This window comes from Gracilinanus agilis, chromosome 3 (genome assembly GCF_016433145.1).
Source record: "Gracilinanus agilis isolate LMUSP501 chromosome 3, AgileGrace, whole genome shotgun sequence".
Taxonomy (NCBI): domain Eukaryota; kingdom Metazoa; phylum Chordata; class Mammalia; order Didelphimorphia; family Didelphidae; genus Gracilinanus; species Gracilinanus agilis.
Window position 1 is genome coordinate 492,720,643 of NC_058132.1, and position 19,668 is coordinate 492,740,310.

Sequence of the window (19,668 nt, forward strand, 5' to 3'; positions counted from 1 at the left end):
TCTCTCTCTCTCTCTCTCTCTCTCTCTCTCTCTCTCTCTCTCTCTCTCCCTCTCCCTCTCCCTCTCTCTCTCTCTCTCTTCTCTCTCTCGTTGTCCGGGTAGATCTTAACTTGCCATCACTGCAAGCAGGTGTTGGAGGGAACTGAGCCTGCCTAGAATTCAGGATTTGATCTTACTTTTAAGTTAGAAAGGCTGGAAACTTTCTTCCTTTCTTTCTTCCTCTTTACTAATAAATACTTATAAATTTAGTATAAACTCTTCCAGATTAAATTTTATTTATAACACAACTTTGACAGGTTCTACTACATGGAAAAGGTTTAAAATACAGCCTCAAGAGATACTGGGTCTGTTTCCTAAGGCCTATTTATATATTGTGGAGGGTCACAGGCGGCAAGTAGGCAGGGTGAGATTAGGAAAACTTTCTGTATAGAGGTAACTAAACCTTGAAGAAATTTAAGGATTCCAAGAGGAGAAAGGGGGAAAGGGAATAAGCAATCATACATACACACATGTATGTATATAAATAAGTTTTGATCCTCATAATAACTTTGTGAGGTAGTAGCTATTATTCCCACAGTTTACAGTTGAGCAAACTGAAATAATCAGAGATTTAGTGGCTTTCCGAAGGTCACTCAATTAATAAGATATCTGAGGTCATATCTGAATGCAGGACTTCTTGACACCAGGCTCTATCCACTTGGCCACCAGTTGCATCCATAGAAGTAATGGAAGAGAACATTCCAAGCATGGTGGATAGCCTTGAGTCAATGTCATATGAGAATTGGTTGAAGGAACCAGGAATGTCTATTTAGGAAAAGAGAAAATTCCAGGGGACATAAGAGCTATATTCAAGTATCTGATAAGCTGTCATGTTTAATAGAATTTAAACCTGTATTTATTTTAGAACCAGACACAAAGAGCAGAAGTTAAAAACAGGCCTATTTCAAAAAACAGTAAAGAAATACAATAAATGGTCAAAATACCAAAAAAGAGTTTTTGGAGAGTTTTAAAAAGACATCAAAAACTAAATTAGAGAGGCTGAGGAAAAATTAGAAAAAAAAATAAAAGCAATGCAAGAAAATCAATATGAAAGAAAGAGTGCCCAAATGAAAAAAAAATACAGAACTCATAGAAGAAAATAATTGACTAAGAACCAGATTTGGGCAAAGAGAAGCTAACACTTTCCTAAGGAACAAGAAATAATGAAGCAAAATCAAAAGACTAAAATGAATAGAAGAGCATATGAAACAGTTTATCCCCAAAACAATTGAGCTGAAAAATGAGAGATGATATAAGAATAGTTGGTCTTCCAGAAAATTACAATTAAAAAAAAGTTTAGATGCCATAATCCAAGAAATAGTCAAGGAAAACTGCTCAGAAATTCTAGAATCAGAGGGTAAAATAGAAATTAAATCCACAGATCATCACTCCAAGGAGACCCAAAGATGAAAATGCACAGCAACATCATTGCTAAGTTTCATAGCTCCCAGGTTAAGGAGAAAATACAAGGAACAATAAAAAGGTAATTAAATATTGTGGAGCTACAGTCAGAATAATACAAGTCTTAGCAGTTCCAACATTAAAGGAGCACAGGACATTGAAGACAGTATTTTGTAGAGGAAAGAACTTGGTTTACAATCAAGAATCCAGTGAAGTTGACGGAGTTTCAGCTATTCTTAGGGGAAAACTCTGAACTCAGGAGAAAATCTCATCTATAAGAAATGTAAAAAGGTAATAATAAAAGATTAATCATAAGCAACCAAAAAATCAAATTGTTTGATTCTTGTATGGGAAAATGCCATCAATGGCCCGTGGGAATGGTATCATTGCCTGGGTATTTAGTAGGGGTGCATATGGATGGAAGACAAGATTGAGGTAAATGTAATGGAATGAGATGAAATGGTAGTGGAATAGACCAAGTGGAGATAAGAAGGAATGGCTATCTCAAATGTGGGAAGAATGAAAGAAAGAAACTGCCACAGAGAAGGGAAGGAGGGAGTGGAAGGCTGGTAGTATTAGAACCCTACTCTTTTCAGACCTGGGATAAAGAGAGAACAATATAAACAATTAGAAGGGTAAAAAATCTTTTTTAAATAGAGAAACAGAGAGAAATAAGATGGAAGGGGGATTTAGGGAATAAGAGAAGGAAAGGTGGATTAAGAGAAAGGAAGACAGGGAGGATAACTGAGGGGAGTACATACCAAGAGGTAGGAGATAAGGTGAGGGGATAAGAGAGAGATAGGACAAGATAGGGGAGGGATTTTAGAATTGAACTCATATCAAGAAGTAGGAGAACATAGTCAGGGAGATACAGAAAGAGTTTTTTCGAAAGTAGATAGAATAAGAATTTAAAAGGAAGGGGGAAAGGACAAAGGATGGACCTCTGGAAAGGTGGGCCAATTCAGAACTAGGAGGGTAAAGGAAGAGGATAATGGAAGATTTGGGGGATGGGGGATGAATTAGAAAGGAACTGGCCAAAGGAAATTGGACATCTTAATAGGGATATAGCAGAAAGAAAGGAAGAGGGGAACAAACTTAGTGAGGAAGAACAGAGTAGATAGAAATGTACAGCTAGTAACCATGACCCTGAGAGTAAATGGGATGAATTCACTGATGGGAAGAAAATGGATCACAGAAAGGGTAAAAAACCAAGACCTGATTGTGTGTTGTTTACAAAAACACACTGAAAGGGGGCACCTGGGTAGCTCAGTGGATTGAGAGTCAGGCCTAGAGATGGGAGGTCCTAGGTTCAAATCTGACCTCAGACACTTCCTAGCTGTGTGACCCTGGGCAAGTCACTTGACCCCCATTGCCTACCCTTACCACTCTTCTGCCTTGGAGCCAATACACAGTATTGACTCCAAGACAGAAGGTAAGGGTTTAAAAAAAAACCACACTGAAAATGAGAGACATACATGGAGTAAAGGTGAAGGGCTGGAGCAGAATATACTATGCCTCAGCTGATCCAGAGAAGGCAGAGGTAGCAGTCATGGTCTCTGACAGAGTTGGGATTAAAATGTACATAATTAGAAGGGATTAACAAGGTAACTATATTATGTTGGTGAGCACTATGGATATTGAAGCATTATCAATATTGGACATAAATGCACCAAGTGTTATAACATCCAGATTTTTAAAGGAAAAACTAAATGAGATACAGATGGAAATAGATGACAAAATAATAACAGAGGACTTTAATGTTCCTCTCTCAGAACTAGATAAATCTAACAACAAAAAAATGAAGTAAAAGAGATGAATAGTATCTTGGATAAGTTAAATATTACAGATATCTGGAGAACCTTCGCATACCATATGCATGAGGCTATCAGTAGATCTAAGCCTGAGCCTTTATCTAATCCAAAAATAGTATCTGGTAGGACAATGATGGTTTACAGCAGTGATGGCAAACTATTTCCCTACAGGCCAGATCCAGGCCATAGTTTACCCATCACTGCCTTAAGCAACTCCCTAATCACTACATCTGGATATGGGGGCATAGTGATTAGGGAATTGCTTAAGGCAGTGATGGGCAAACTATGGCCTGGATCTGGCCCGCAGGGGAATAGTTTGTCCATCACTGGTTTAGAGAGCATAAATATTCTGCAAAAGGCTTACTTTCCCATTCCTCATAATATGGAGCTATTCCTGCATGCCTGAGGGATTATTGCATTGGAATAAAAGTTCTACTAGGCATGACCAAGCTGGAAAGACTTGGCCTTGGAAAGAGTATGGTCCTGGCAACAGTGTCCACTGGCTAAGAACTAATCTAACTAAATATGGTCTTAATGTATGTTAACTGAGATCCAGAATCATTAAGCTGATCAAATTTATTCATTATCAAAGTTGATAGGAACATGTAGAAACAGGCCTAATATTATATTGCTAGGACAGCTGTGAATTGTTTTTTAGAAAATAAGATTGAAATATACATTAGTAGTTGTAAAGCTGTTTATGCTCATTAACTTAGATATTCCATTACTATAATTAGGCCCTAAGGGCCTAATTTTGTTTATAATGACAAAATAATTGGAAATAATGCAAATGCAATGATTGGAAAAAATGCTTTAAAAGAGATAAGTTTTAGGGAAAGTATTTTATTATTCACCCTTTATTAATATTGCTTGAATCTAGTTTTATGTGGCAAGAAAATCGTCTAACCTAAAGCTTAGAGGTAAGACTGACATCATAAATGCTCAAGAGCTACAGGGAATTCTTAGATCCAACCCATGACTTGTTTTAGATCCACCCTAAGTTTGTATTTGCCAAAATCTGAATACTTACTTACATCTCAAATAGCTCTTCTATGGATATTATCTATTAAGTGAGGCCCATCAGGCAAATGTGGGAGGAAGCCCCACATTTTCTGGCTCTCTCCTTTGCCAAATGACCTAATAAAATTCTTTCTAAAACTAAAAAAAAAAAAAAAGAATAGTGGAGCTAACATATTTGGACTCATAACAATACCATCCTAAAAGTGTTTATAGAGAAAAAAAAGTGGAAATGATATTGAATAAAACAAAGATGAGGGAGGACTATTGGGAATATTGACATCAAGGAAACAAAAGATGCATTAGAGAATTAGATTAATAACTACAGTTTACCTTTTGATAAGACTTTAGTTTGGGAGAAAAGACACACATATATCATCTAAAATATAAATCCCTTAAAAGATGAATATGCTTTATGTCCACAATATCTAGCACAGAACTGTGATAATAATTTTTCATTTTCATTCCCTTTTCTTAATTTTTATTGTCATTCCTTCTGGAACATTTTAGCTAACTGAAGTGTATTTTCTCTTCATATTAATCTCACCTGATTCATGGAATAAAAATAATAAGGGAAAAATTTTGACATTTCTCAGATGAGAAGCCAAAGGGGAGTTTTGAACTTCCCAAGGTGATTTAATTAACTATTTGTGAGTGGATTTTATCTGTAGTTATCTTTGAGACACATAGGTCTTCTTCTCTCAATCATCCCTTTAAAGATTAATTGGCAACCTGACTTAGTTTACCTATAGAGTACGTTTAAATTGGCATTTTTCCTTAAGGAATGTATGAGATTACAACTTTTTAATTTTGTTCAATTCATATGGCCTAAGAAGATGTACTAGATTGCTGAGGTTAACAATTATTTCTCTGTCTCATGCAATGTTGTCTATAAAAAGTTTCAAAAGAAACCTAATTTTTGCTCAGGAATATTTTTCTGAATTCTAAACCCATGCTTAAGCAATTCAATTTAATAAAGTATTTAGGGCTCACTTAGGTGGCTTAATACAAGTTTATTAATAAAAGTGGGGGTCAGCAACCTTTTTGGCCGTGAGAGCCATAAACACCACATTTTTTAAAATGTAATTTCATGAGAGCCGTACAGTGTTCACAGTGCGTGCTCCTGTAACAGCGCCAAAAAAATTGACTTTATGGCTCCTGCAGAAAGAGCCATACGTTGCTGACCTCTGAATAAAAGTAATGATAAAGAAGCAGGGAAAATAGCCTTATTGGAAGACTTGTCCATGAAATTGAGACATTAATGTATTGCTGGTGGAGTTGTGAAATAATCCAATCATTCTGGACAGTGATTTGCAACTATGTCCAAAGGACTTGAAAATTGAGGAAAGGACCTGTTTGAACCAAAATACGTATAGCAGCTCTTTTTGTGGTGGCAAAGAATTGGAAATTGAGGGTATCTCCATCAATTGGGGAATGCCTAAACAAGTAGTGCTATATAATTGTAATGGACTATTACTGTGCTTAAGAAATGATGAGGATGATTTAATAAAAGTCTGGAAAGATCTACACAAACTGATGCAAAGTGAAGTGAGCAAGACGAGCACATACATCATGTAAATGTACATCATATAATATTTCTGTTACTTTGTACATTTATAAATGACCTAGCCTACAGTGAGCCAAGAAAATCCTCAAGGATTCATGATGAAAAAGGTTATCTACTTCCAAAGAAAGAGCTGATGGAGTCCAAATGCATACTAAGACATATTTCATTTTCTTTCTTCATTTTTGTTTGTTCGAGTACTCTTTAATAAAAGTACTAACATAGAAAGATGTTTTACACTATTACATATATAAAATCTATATTAGATTGCTTGCCATTTCAGGGAGAAAGAAGGGGAGAAGAAGGGTGAATTTGGTTCAAACTTTTAAAAATTAAGGTTAAAATTGTTTTTTCATGCAATTGAGGAAAAAATAAAATATTGAAAAAAGAATAAAAGAAAAATCTGCCAATGGCAAAATGGCCTCATGAGCCAATTCACCTATAGTTACGATGTGATACATTCTTGAGTCTTTGAAATCAAATCAGATACTCTAGTGGTAGGTTTCATTAGGAAACACAAAGAACTACTCTTCTTATCAAATACATCCCTTTTTCATCTGACCTACTCCTTCTGTCATCACTTCACACCCAAATTCCACATGTATATACACATATAGCAATTAATTTAATCTATGCCTTTGTTCAGGTTTGTATTCTGTGTTTCTTTATGTTCAAACAGAAGGTATGTAGAATGACTAAATGAGCAAGGTTCAGAATCAGACAAAAACCTGTCCCACAATTTTTATGAATAGTCCCAAGCCTTAACATGCCTCAGACAAGCTGTGGGCAGCAGCCTCTCTTTCTTACTATTGAGACAGCAACATTCAGTACTGTAATTTGGCTACCATTACCTACTCCTTTCATGAAAAAAAAAAACACAGTTAGCTTTGTACCTGGAAGACAAATGCCTGGAGATTGGAAGACACACAGTTCAGGAAGACACTGACATCTGTTGAAGTTCCCAGCAAAGAAATCAAATTGTTTAAACCTGTGGAGGAAAAGGACTTAGGTGATATTGCAGGGTTTTTTTTTTGTTTAGACCTTTATATTAACTTTAAAAAATGGGTCTGAACAATCAATAGATCAGCAGGACTTCTTCCCCTTAGGAGCAGCATTAGTCTTTAGCACAAATAGAGAATTCTTGGACTGGATTTTTCACCAACTATGCTGATCTACTTGAGCAAAACAAAACCACTTGACCAACCACTTCTGTCACCTGTGGAGATGGAAAGAAACATTTCAAAAGAACAATTGCACCTTGTAATTAGACAGAACCTTTCTTCAAGTGAGCTCATCACATCTCACAGACATGATCTCACCAATCCATACAGATTTCACACAAGGTGTAGTTTATTACTGCCATTTAACTGACGGAAAATCAAAGCAATTGAGAGAAGTTAAATGCTTTGCCTGGGGGCTAGAGTGAACTGGTGAAGGATCTAAAGAACAGAAGCCAGGTATCTTGACATTGCAGACCTTGGATCTTTCCATTGGAGCAGACAGCAATGCAGGCAAAAAGTCTTTTGACTTCCTGCTTTTCTGTACATGACTGCATTTGTCAGTGACTCTAGTGCTAAAGAGAGTTGGCGTAAGATTATGCTAAGGCTTTGGAAGGGAAAGGAAGGTGTACCAAGAAATTCAATGGTTAGAATTCCTTCTAGAAGTGTGCTATGGAATCCAGAGCAAAGTGGATACTTGTTCAATGAACTGCAAAATAGGACGTATAGATTACCCTTATTCCACAAAGGTAAGAAGGTGCGTCCTTAATGTAGATATGGAAAAATGAGCCAAAGAGGTTTAATTACATTAAATAGTATGATATAGTGGATGGAGTGCTTGATCTAGAATACAGAAGACCTATTTTCAAGTCCAACCATAAATAACTACTATCTGTGTGACCTGATCTGTAAAATGGGATTTACCTCACAAGGTTGTTTAAAGGATAGATGAAATAATGCTTTCCACACTTTACAAGTACTCTATCACGGGCAATTAGGTAGCTTAGTGAACAGATGGGAAGCCCTGGGTTTAAATCTGACTTCCAACACTTCCTAGCTGTGTGACCTTGGGCAAGTCCCTAACTGGCAATTGCCTAACCCTTACTGCTCTCCTGCCTTGGAACCAAGATTCTATGTCACAAAGTAAGGTGTTTTTTTTTAAGTGCTGTATCAATGTGAACTATTATTGTGGTGGTTGTTACTTTTATAAATTTTCTCTAGGGACAAATTTGTGGCTCTGGAGCTGACATTTTCTAGTTTATCCTTTACCTAATATATACCTTCTCAGTGCTCTTTCAAAGTCCTCCATGATTTGATGAAGGGAGATTTTAGAAAAAAAAATGAGGGCTAACTACACTCATTCAAAGAAGCCAGCAACTCTACTTATAGCAACCTGCTGAATTAGTATTGATTATTATAAAGGCAATGAATTATAGACAACATACCCAATTATTAAATGTCACACCACTGAATTTTTTTAACCCTTACTTTCCATTGTGAAATCAACACTTGTATATTCATTCCAAGACAGAAGAGTGGTAAGGGCTAGGCAATGGCAGTTAAGTGACTTGCCCAGGGTCACAAAGCTAGGAAGTATGTGTGATCATATTTGAATGCAGGACCTCCTTTCTCTAGGCCTGGCTCTCAATCCACTGAGCCACCTACACATCATACAGTTTAATGATGTGTACATACTCTTTCATGAAACTAAGAATAATAATGGACTCTGGCTCCAGAGAAGTGAGTGAATGAATCAAATCCAATTTAGCTATAGTAAATAATTAATGAATATTATTATAAATATTTAATCATAATAAATATACATATGATTAATAAATAAATAATTTTAAAATGATGTAAGTATGAAAGTAGGTAAAAATGAAGAATTCATCAACTTTCTTCCTCTAAACAGGATACAATTTTGTTTGCTATATCCTGGAATGAATAACCTCAAAAGCTGATCAAAATCTTTTGATGACTGCTTATTATTTGGAAGAATAAATTCAATTTGTACTTTGATATGATGCCAAAAAAATATTACAAAGAACTGTCTTATAATAACAATAATAGCTAGAATTTATATAGTGTTACCTAGTGTTCTTTAAAAAAAAAACCCTTACCTTCCATCTTGGAGTCAAAATTATGTATTGGCTCCAAGGTAGAAGAGTGTAAGGGCTAGGCAATGGGGGTTAAGTGACTTGCCCAGGGTCACACAGCTAGGAAGTGTCTGAGGCCAGATTTGAACCCTGGACCTCCTATTTCTAGGTCTGGCTCTCAATCCACTGAGTCACCCAGCTGCCCTACATAGTGTTCTGAAGGTTTCCAAAATGCTTTGCATATGTTATCTCATTTGATCTCTACAACAACCTGGCTGAAATAGTTGCAATTATTATCCCCATTTAACAAATGAGAAATTGAGGCAGATAGAGGTAAAGTGACTTGCCTAGGGACTCAGAGCTAGTAAGCATCTGAGGCTAGGTTCGAACTGAGATTTACCTGATTTTGGGTCAAGAACTCCATCCAATGAGCCACCTAGCTATGCTAGAGAACTAGCTCTGTCAAATTCAAGTAATATATTCCACGGGATCAAACCCTTCTGCTGTTAAGGTTTTTGCATTTCCTTTTCACAAATCAACCCAGAACTGGTTTTCTCAGTGCAGAGCAAGATACTCAGAGACAGAAGACCTTGGGTTTGGGTCCCAGCTAAATTTCTTATGAGATATGAAGGACATTGTCCAAGCCATTTATCTCCCAAAACCTCACGTGCAACAAAGACAAAACAATGCTTAATCCATAGGCTTCATCGTGGTGTTGTAAGGATCAAATGATATCAAGTGTGTGAAAGCACTCTATAATAATCAAGTCCTACATAAGCATAAATGGTGCCAACAGTGATGTTGGCTTTAGAGGTGGTTTGTGCTTCAAGCTCCCCCTAAGGTCTTATTACTCTGATGCTTTATGTAGCTGGGAGCTGGTTTAAGGTTTTTAAAGGTAAAGTGAATGAAATGCAAACTTGAAAAGGCTTTGAGTAGTGGCAAAGTGATAGTCTGTGTTTGTCTTTCAACTGAAAGCCAGTTGTATTAAGTTCAGAGACTCTCTTCTCATCACAGAAAGGGTTACCATTGAACGATGAATCTTTTTGTCTGAAGGAATTCACAAAGACCATTCTACCAAAGTAAAAAATGTTTGTGGACTACAATGATGACGGAAGTATATGTACCACCAAATATATGTAGTATTTAGCATTTTGTAGCATGTTATATATTTTATTTTTTATATTTGTTTATATTAATATGTAATATAATTTATATATTCCATAGTTCTTAATTACATTTAGGTATATATCATAGTATTTACTGATGTCTGATACATAATGTTTAAAAACTAAATCAACTGTCATTTAAAAAATAACTTTAAAAACTATACTTAAGAAAAAGTCAAAAGTTTGCTAGGATTTTCAGTCTTGCATTTAAAATGTATTGCTATTCTTTTCCAACAATAATCCCACAAGTCAGAACCAGACACTTAAAAAAAAAAAACACCATCCTTTTTCACAGATTTAAAAAAACCGTTCTATTGGCCAGCATACAACAATTAGCTCTGTGTAGCAAGGAATCTAATCCTTCCCATGGGGAGAGACAGCATAAATAAATCCTTATGGGAAAGACTAAGCCCCAAATAGTTGACAAACATATCAATAAAGAAGAGAGTTGTAGAGAGAAAAATTACATTTCAGCTCCATGTTGCTTTCCAGTTCATCCATACTTCTAAAATTATTCTGCAAGAGTTTTCTAGGAATATCCAAAGCTCCTTGGTTGACAATAGCATGCAAGTCTGATTTTAAAATGTTGACTCTCCTGTTGTTATTCAATACCATTCTCATTGTCTAAAGATAATGAGATTGAAGAGTTAGTTAGCCTTTAATTTTGCTCTTTCTACTCGGCTGGCCAAAATCACCAAATTTATTGATAAAGTAGAAAGTAAGTTTGGGTAGTAACCATTAAATTAAAAACTGGACAGATCATTTGGATGTTAAAACTCTATGCAATATTTAAGTTATTCCTTCAAGTAACACAATTAAACAGGTTAACTCTGAGGGGGTTGAACCACTGCAGTGGTAAGCCAGAAAATCATCTATGCTGTCAAGTTGCTTTTCAAGAGCCATATCAAGATCTGCAGACCTTCATCTCTGTGCAGTGCCCCCACCCTCAGGCAAGGAAAAGTATAAAAGATTTAGATTATACCACAGACTAACCCACAAATGCCTGACTGTCCCCAAATGAGATGCATTCAGCACATGCCTAATCTTCAACTTTGAAATGTCAGCAGATATAGATAATGTAAAGAAGACTTCAAGGACTTTATGTATAGCTGAGTAGCTGTCAGGGTCTTTTGAGGGGAGAGTGGGGAGGGACTGGTGTAGGGATGGACTTCTGTTTTGATAGGTTTTGGGCACACTTGTATCTTCCCACAGCTGAAACTAAGGAATCTGTGACACCACCAGGACATTTCTGTTACTTCTGAAGGTTCTTACTTCCTAGGGACTTCAGGACCAATTTCACTGGTGCCCATATATCTTTGGTTTTCTAATTTCTATTTCAGGCTTTACTCAGATTTTCTTAGGAGTATAGATATTTACCTTCCATTTAAAGTAAAGAGAAGAATAACCAAACAACTTGGCAATTTTTCCTGACTTTATATATGGAAATATGACTATCGTTTCATCCATCCATCCACCCATCCATCTATTTATTCTCTCTCTCTCTCTCTCTCTCTCTCTCTCTCTCTCTCTCTCCCTTCCTCCCTCCCTCCATACCATTACCATATAATCATATATAGCCAGGAAAATTATATGTGTATATACATATATACTTATACACATATGCATGTATATCCTTGAGCATCTACTATTCTGTCTAGGCTTTCAGAAGAGAAAAGTATAAAGTATTTAGTTTCTTCAAATCTGGTTTCAGACATTTCCTAGCTGTGTGACCCCGGGCAAGTCACAACCCCAATTGCCTAGTACACACACACACACACACACACACACACACACACATACATATATATATATACTGTTGCCTGTCCTGTAAACTAGATCAGATAGATTCCATACTATTTACTATTTATAGTTTACTATTGATAGTACTTCAAAGATATCATTATTACCATTGTGCCTATAATTTAAGTCTTAACCTAATAGGGAAGGCCAGTGCTTTCTCTTTCCTTCAATCTAAAAACAAGATACTGGCCACTTAGTCTGTTCTCTAGCAAAAGGAATTTGTAACAACAGCAACCTTCTAAAGGGATGGAAGGATGAAAACTGTTTCCATCATACAAAAGAAATCATACCATTTTGTTGTGTTTACAGGGCTCACCAACACTCATAACCACACACCAACATCGCTAATAAGTTGTATATTTAGAAGGGTTTTTGATGGTCACTGAAGTCCCTATCAGCTCTGGAATTATGTGATTCTGTGGTTTACTTTCTTCACTAAAAAATGTAATTCAAATGGTTTTCCTGAGACATTTATAGCCTTCTGTTTTACTGCAGAGAATTGTCTCACTCCCTCTTATGTTTGAGGAAAACATACCTTTGCCATATTTGAAAGGTAAGTCTTTCTTCTTAGTCTTTTGACAAACACAGTAACTTCTGTCGAAACACAAAGAAACAAAAGACATAAATGAGTACCATTTTTTACTTCAAATCCTTAAATTTAAAAATCAAGGAAGATGACTTAAAGTTCCAAGGTAGAAAGTTCAAATAACATCTTGCAGAGATGACTGAATACCCTCTCTCCTTACACAAAAAAGTCCATTGGGAACTGGCATAGAAACCCTTTTTCTCAAAAAGGTTGTTTGTTTTTAGTCATATTGTTCTAGAATCCTAGACCAAGTGCTAGAAAGCTCCTTAGAGGCCATTTATTCCAATCCACTCATTTTAAACTGAGAAAAGAAGGCTCAATATCTTGCCCAAAGTCATACAAGTACTATCTGAATCCAAGTCTTCTGAATTTAGGGCCAGTGATCTTCCCTATACCATCTTGCCTCCTCCGACTATATGCTTACCCCAGACAGAGGAGGAAAGAAGCACTCCCATTGGGCTTCTGGGCAGAGGGGCAGGTCATGCATGTAGAGAAGGGCCATTGGATGGAGAATCCATCAGATAGCAGAAAATACCACTGAAGCTCCCGGCTAGTCCAATGAGACTAGGGCTAGGGCTATGCAGTGGGTAGTAATAGGGGAGTATTTCTCATAACTCAGCAGCTTTCATTGACTTTGACAGCTCCTGAAGGGAACTATTGATGCTCTGTTATCTGTACCACTGCTCCCCTCCATTACCGGAGCTAACAGAGTTGATTGCATAGGGAAAACTTGACTGAGCAGAGAGAGCTGCACAGCTACTGCTTATCTCTGTGGTAGGCTGGCTTCCCTGCTCTGTGCTCATGAGGTCCCTGATGCGATCTCCAAGTAGGATAGTGAGCTGTACTCTGTTCCAGAGCCAGACTCCTACCCCAGTTGTTGGCTATTTCACAATTTTCTGTTTCTGGGTCACAAGTGTGGCTGGGTGAGAGAATATCAAAGTGAATTCATCTCTTATCCTTCTCCATTCCTAAACTGAGTTGGAATCTTGGCTATGACCTTTACTAGCCATGTGACATTGGGAAAATTTGCTTTGCTTCTCTGGGCATCTCTAAAAATGAAGGGGTTGAACAAGATGACAATTGAGGACTGCTCTAGTAGCACACTGTCAGTCATTTAGTAAACTCTTAACAAATGATTATTGACTGGAATTGATCTAGGATTTTTAAGTCGTGGATTCTACCCAAATAGAAGGTGATACAACTATAGAACAGTTGTCATTGACTGACCCAGTTAAAAAGATCAAATACTGCACACATTTTTATATAACGTCTATTCTTGTGGGAATATACCTTTGATCTTGGAGATCCGTAAGAGGGGTGGAAAGCCTTCCAAGGCATTAAGCAGCCAGAGCTTAAATTTTTTGCTAAACAACCTGACTGATTTCAGGTACTGAATAGAAACATCTTCCAGGAAATCATGAAGTAGAATGTCTTCAATTTCCTATAACATTAATTTCATGTTATTGTAATTCTTCCAGCAACAAGGAATTCTTACAGCTTCCTGGTGACCAAAAGACTCGATTCAGTAACTTAAGATTTGAAGCCCTTAGAAATCACCATACAGATTATTTTTTAAAGGGTGATCAGGTTTAGGTTTAGTTGAAGAGATCCAACCATAAGCATGACAAATTAATATTAATATTATTACTAATATTTTTTCCTTTTCTTCATATTTGTTTATTTGTATATTTTTGAAAAGATATTTTATTTTACTAATTATATGCAACAACAATTTCCTACATAAGTTTTCTGAAGTTATGTAATTCAAATTATCTCTCTCCTTCCCTTCCTTCCCTCTTCCTGGAGCTGGTAAGCAATTTGATCTGGGCTATACATGTGTTATCATGCAAAACATAAAATTAATATTTTTAAATATTATAAACAAAATAATGATTCTAATTTGGGGGGGAGTGAAAGTCTAAATCTATGATTTTTATTTTATCAGCATAAGGTGCTCTTGGTATGGGAATTCCTTCCACCGATGCAAATCAACAATCCATCTGACTCTAAGAGAATTGTTTGGGGGTACTGAGAAGTTAAGTGATTTGTCCAATAATACATACAAATGTGTACCCAACTCTTCCTGACCCTAAGACATTATTGTCATGATGACCCTCTATAAGGTTGAACCTTTCAAAATACTAATAATTATTTAAACTTTTATGTTATAAAAGAACTCCAAAGTCAAGGAGAAGGCTGATATGATTATTCTGATGACTCCTGACAACTTCTACCCCCATCACCTCCATTTTGTCATAATTAATTCTAGAAAAGACATTAAAGCTCTAGGATTGTTCTGAACCAGGGCTAATTCAGGAAGGAAAGCAAATCTTAGGTAGGAACTGGAAGACTTCAGCTTCATTGATCCCATAGCTCTTCAGTGAGCCTGAAGTCAATGGGAGTGAAGGGAAAGGGGCCTGTGATCTTGACATTTGGTATTAATTTTCATAGAGGATATGAATCAGAAATTTAAACAAATGTCTGCATACCTTGTACAGCTGTGCATCATAGCATTTAAAAAGCTGGCATACATCAGGTAACGACATGAACATTACAGTATCATGTTGCAGAGACCTCCAAAAAAAAGCGAGCAAGTCTTCAACCTATTGTAAGTAAGAGATGACATCACTCAAAGTTCATTTTGGGTCCAATATGACTAAGCCCCTATGTATATTTAATCAAGTCTCTAAGAGTTGTAATAGGATAAATTGTCTTCCAATTAATTTAAAAATTTGGCTGCATACCAACACTATCAACTTCATGAAGTTGTTCTCTAAAGTATTCCTTGAGGAAACCTGTCAGAAAGTGTGTGCCAGATGAGTGGGATAACATAGAACATATGTTCTGAAATGGAGAATAGGTATCCCATGCAGGGAGTTTTGAAAATCTGTGCCTTGAATACAATGGGCATGAGGGGACGAGGAGAAGGTTTTCTGACTCTTTTGTTGAATAGCTGAGTTAGTGAGGACATTGATCAATCAATACTTCATTATCCAGAAGTAAACAAATTAAGATCAGTGTTCATTTTAGAAAAGATGCCAATATAGATCTGGTTGGAATAATCATTGATATACTTGTGAAGAGACTCATGTTAACCTCCAAGACTAGAAAAAAAAATCTCTGAGACAAACTTCATGCCAATGATTTGTCCTTTGGGAAAAAAATCTAACACCTCTCTTTTATACAAAAAAGTTAGAAATTATAAAGCCAAGAGGTCTACTCCCTTTTTTTCCTGAAACACTTTTTATGTTCCATTTTTATATAGGACAGGAAACATGATCAGGGATTTTAGAAGAGACATCAGAAGTCATCCAATTTAATTGTCTCTCTTATCTGTCTCTTTCTCTCTTTTGAATGAGACCTGTGATTTCATTAATGTATGGAACTACCAGTGAGGAAACTCCTACTACAGCAGATTAGTATGTACTCCACAACTAATAGTCTTAGAGAGTTCTTTGGAACACTGAGAGTTGATTTTTTTCAGAGGAAGCCAGCCAATGTACAACAAAGGGAGGATCTGAACCCAGGTTATCAAGACTCAGAGACCAACTTTTATGCTATACCGATCCTCTTCTTAGAAATAAAGTTCCAAAAAGTGAATATCCTGATATACAAATAGAAAGTGGTATAAGCCTTTGGAAAGCAAGATTTACCATCTTTTAGGTGGACTTTGATATCTGGAATTATCTTTCCATTATCAGAAAGGAATATGAAGTGCTGTCATCAGAATATGGTTTACCAAAGTTTATGCTGCCCACAAATTCTCCAACACTGAGGCCTGCCAGTGGTCTTTGGTGAGTAGCTATCCTAAGGTACAAGTGGGTGAGTTGTAATCTTTCAGTCATGTCTGACTCCTTGTGAGTCCATGGACCATATTATACCAATACTGAACATGGGTTGTTTTGTTTCTTTTTACTGGTGGGGTTTTTTTTGGCAAATATAATGGAGTAGTTTGCTATTTACTTTTCTAATGGATTAAGGCAAACAGAGGTTAAGTGACTTGCCCAGGGTCATACAGCTAGAAAGTGTCCAGGCTAGATTTGAACTTAGGTCTTTTTGACTGCCTTGACAGCCAGACTTGGCTGGGCCTTCTATCAATTAAACTACCTTGATGCCAGGTTGAGTATTAATATTAAAATTAATGTAGTCAAGATTAGAAGAAAAGCAGAAAATTGGGGGGAAATTTTTATGCTCAGATATCTCACATCTCAAATAAATAGAAAACTTTGTCAAATTTATAAGAATATGAGCCATTCCCCAAACGATAAATTGTCAAAAGATATGAACGGGCAGTTCCACAGGTTTAGAGTGAATGATTTACTGGCTCCCCTTTCCCATCAGACTTTGTAGTTCAACTCTTTGAAAGTTATAATAGTTATATAGCAATTGGCTAAGACTCAAAAAGCAGAGTCTAGATGGAAGAGTAAGAACTAGCATTTTTGTTTTTTCTCATTTACATGCTTCTCTCTAATAATTGATAGGAGTGCCAGGTTGAATTCTAATTGGGAAAGCCAAGAAAAAATCACAGCAAGTCATTTTTCCAATCAAGGGAAGTTTAGAAAGAGAGATCTAAGGACACTGGGTTGGAGTTAGTCAGGAGAACAAAGCAGTAGCAAGAGCAAAATCATGACAGGTAGAACAGGTAGCTTAAAGGTCACAGTCCCAAGGGAGCAGAGGTTCTACTTGTACAAGGAGAAAGGAAAAACATTCCAGAACCATAGTTATGTACTTCTGAGCCCAAGAACAGAGTAGGGACTTAGTTCTAAAATTTAGCCTCACACATAAGTCTACAATGAAATAAACCAGGGCAGGAGACTAAGACCAAGGGAGCCATCAATTCAGTCACTCTGAATTTGTAGAACTTCTCAGCAAGCTACTGCTGAGTCTGGAAGCAGAAACTCAATCACACAAGCCAACAGAGCCTAATCAATTCAGAAATCTGGCTGACCAAGAAAGCAGTAAAGAGACCTTTTCCCAGATCACACCACCTTGGGAGTACCAAAAACTTAAGTGTGCCCAGACTGAACTGTGAAAGCAGCAGAAGGACATAAAGAATAGAAGCTTAGGTCAGATTTCCTACAGAAGTCAGCAGAGCCCAACACCAGCATAAAGTCCACATTCAAGAAATAGGCTGGAAATGAGCAAATAGAAAAAGAACGTAACCATATAAAGCTATTATGGTGACAGGGATGTTCAAGAAACTTGAAAATATCTATAAGCCAAACATCAGAGAAAAAATTTTATTGGATAAAGGCCAACAAGAATTCCTAAAAGAGTTGAAGAAAGATGTAAAAGAACAAAAAATGATTTAAAAATCAAATAAGAATGGTAGAGGATGAATTGGGAAAATAAATGATATCTCAGAATTGTTTAGATTTGCATTTCTCTAAATGTCTGTTCATTTTGTTTGACCATTTATCAGTTGGGAATGGTTCACATTCTTATAAATTTGACAAAGTTCTCTATATATTTGAAATATGAGACCTCTATCTGAAAGACTATCTATAAAAATTTCCCCCAATTTTCTGCTTTTTTTCAAATCTTGGCTATACTAGTTTTATTTATACAAAATCTTTTTAATCCAATGCAATAAAAATTAATCATTGTACATCTTATGATGCTTTCCAACTCTTGTTTATTCATAAATCTTCTCTTATCAAATATCTGATAGGTAATATGTTTCCTGTTCTTTTAATTTGCTTATCAACTCTCTTTATGTTTATCTCATGTATCCATTTTGATATCTTGGGAAATTATATAACATATTGGACTCAGCGCTTTCCAGTTTTCTCAACAATTTTTACTAAATAGTAAATAGTGACTTCTTATTCCAAAAGCTCGGATCTTTACTTTTGTCAAACATAATGATAAAAGGACAAAATGACCAATGTTGGAGAATATATGGAAAAATAGGAACACTAATACATTGTTAGTAGAACTGTGAACTGATCCAACCATTTTTAGAGAGCAATCTGGAATTATGCCCAGAGAGTTATAAAAATGTTTGTGCCTTTTAACCAAGAAATATCACTATTAGGATTATTTCCTAAGGTGATCAGGGAAAAAGGAAAAGAACCTATATGTTCTAAAATAGTGATAGTAGCTCTTTGTGGTGAGATAGAACTGGAAATTGAGAGGATGCCTATCAATTAATGACTTAAGTTGTGGCATATTTTTGTGATGGAGTACTGCTGTGCTATAGGAAATGATAAGCAAATTAAATTTACAAAAACATGGAGAGAACTATGAGAAATTATGAATAGCAAAATGACAGAGAACATTATATAGAGCAATAGAAATATTGTTTGAAGAGTAACTCACATTGTCCACCTCCAGAGAAAGAACTGATACATAGAAATAGTAAGACATAGTTTATATATATGCATATCTTTTTGTCAAGTGATTCCTTCTCTAGTACAGGGAGGAGAAGGAGGGAGATATCTGGGAACTTTAATGTAACAAACAAATAATACATATTTTGAAAAGCAAGAAAAAAAGAAGATATGCAATAAAATTAGAAAAAAAGAATTAATAGTTTTGTAAATAAGGTACAAAAATACCAAAAAAAAAAATAACTCCTTAAAAATCAGAATTGGCCAAATGGAAGCAAATTACTCAATGAACTATCAAGAAATCATAAAACTATTCACCAATCAATCAACATTTAAGAAGAACTTATTATGTACCAGGAACTAGAGATACAAAAAGAGGCAAAAAATAGTCCCTACCCTCAAGGAGCTTACAATCTAAATGAAAACACAATATAACATATAATCAAAAGCATGCAACAAAATCTTTCTATGGGATAAACAGGAAATGATTAATAGAGGGAAGGCATTAAGATTAAGAAGCTGTTGGGGAAGGCTTTCTATAGAGATAGGATTTTAGATGGGAATTAAAGGAAGCTAGGGAGGTCAGTAGTTGGAGTAGAGGGAGGAGAACACTTCAGGAATGGTGTCAGTCAGAGAATATACTCACAGTTGAGAAAGGCAGTATATTTTTTGTGGAACACCCAGGAGGGCAGTGTCCCTGGATCAAAAATATGTGTTGGAGTATAAAGTGTAAGACTGGAAAGGTAGGATGAAGCTAGGTTATGAGGGGCTTTGAATGCCAAAAAGAGCATTTTATATTTCCTAGGGGCAATATGAAGCCATTGGAATTTATTGAATTGATTGGAGTGGGAAAAGATG

General features: G+C 36.1%; 1 protein-coding gene across 1 annotated transcript in view; it reads right to left on the reverse strand.

The window, feature by feature from the left end:
• RFX8 (regulatory factor X8) overlaps positions 1–13,816 on the reverse strand; it is a 48,523-nt gene extending 34,707 nt beyond the window's left edge. Inside the window, exons 1-3 of the mRNA XM_044667040.1 lie at positions 13,769–13,816; positions 10,560–10,716; positions 6,726–6,820 (exon numbers count right to left, since the gene is read on the reverse strand). Coding sequence (XP_044522975.1) covers positions 6,726–6,820; positions 10,560–10,716; positions 13,769–13,816 — 300 coding nt within the window. The remainder of the gene's footprint in view (positions 1–6,725; positions 6,821–10,559; positions 10,717–13,768) is intronic.
• Positions 13,817–19,668: the final 5,852 nt, after the last annotated feature.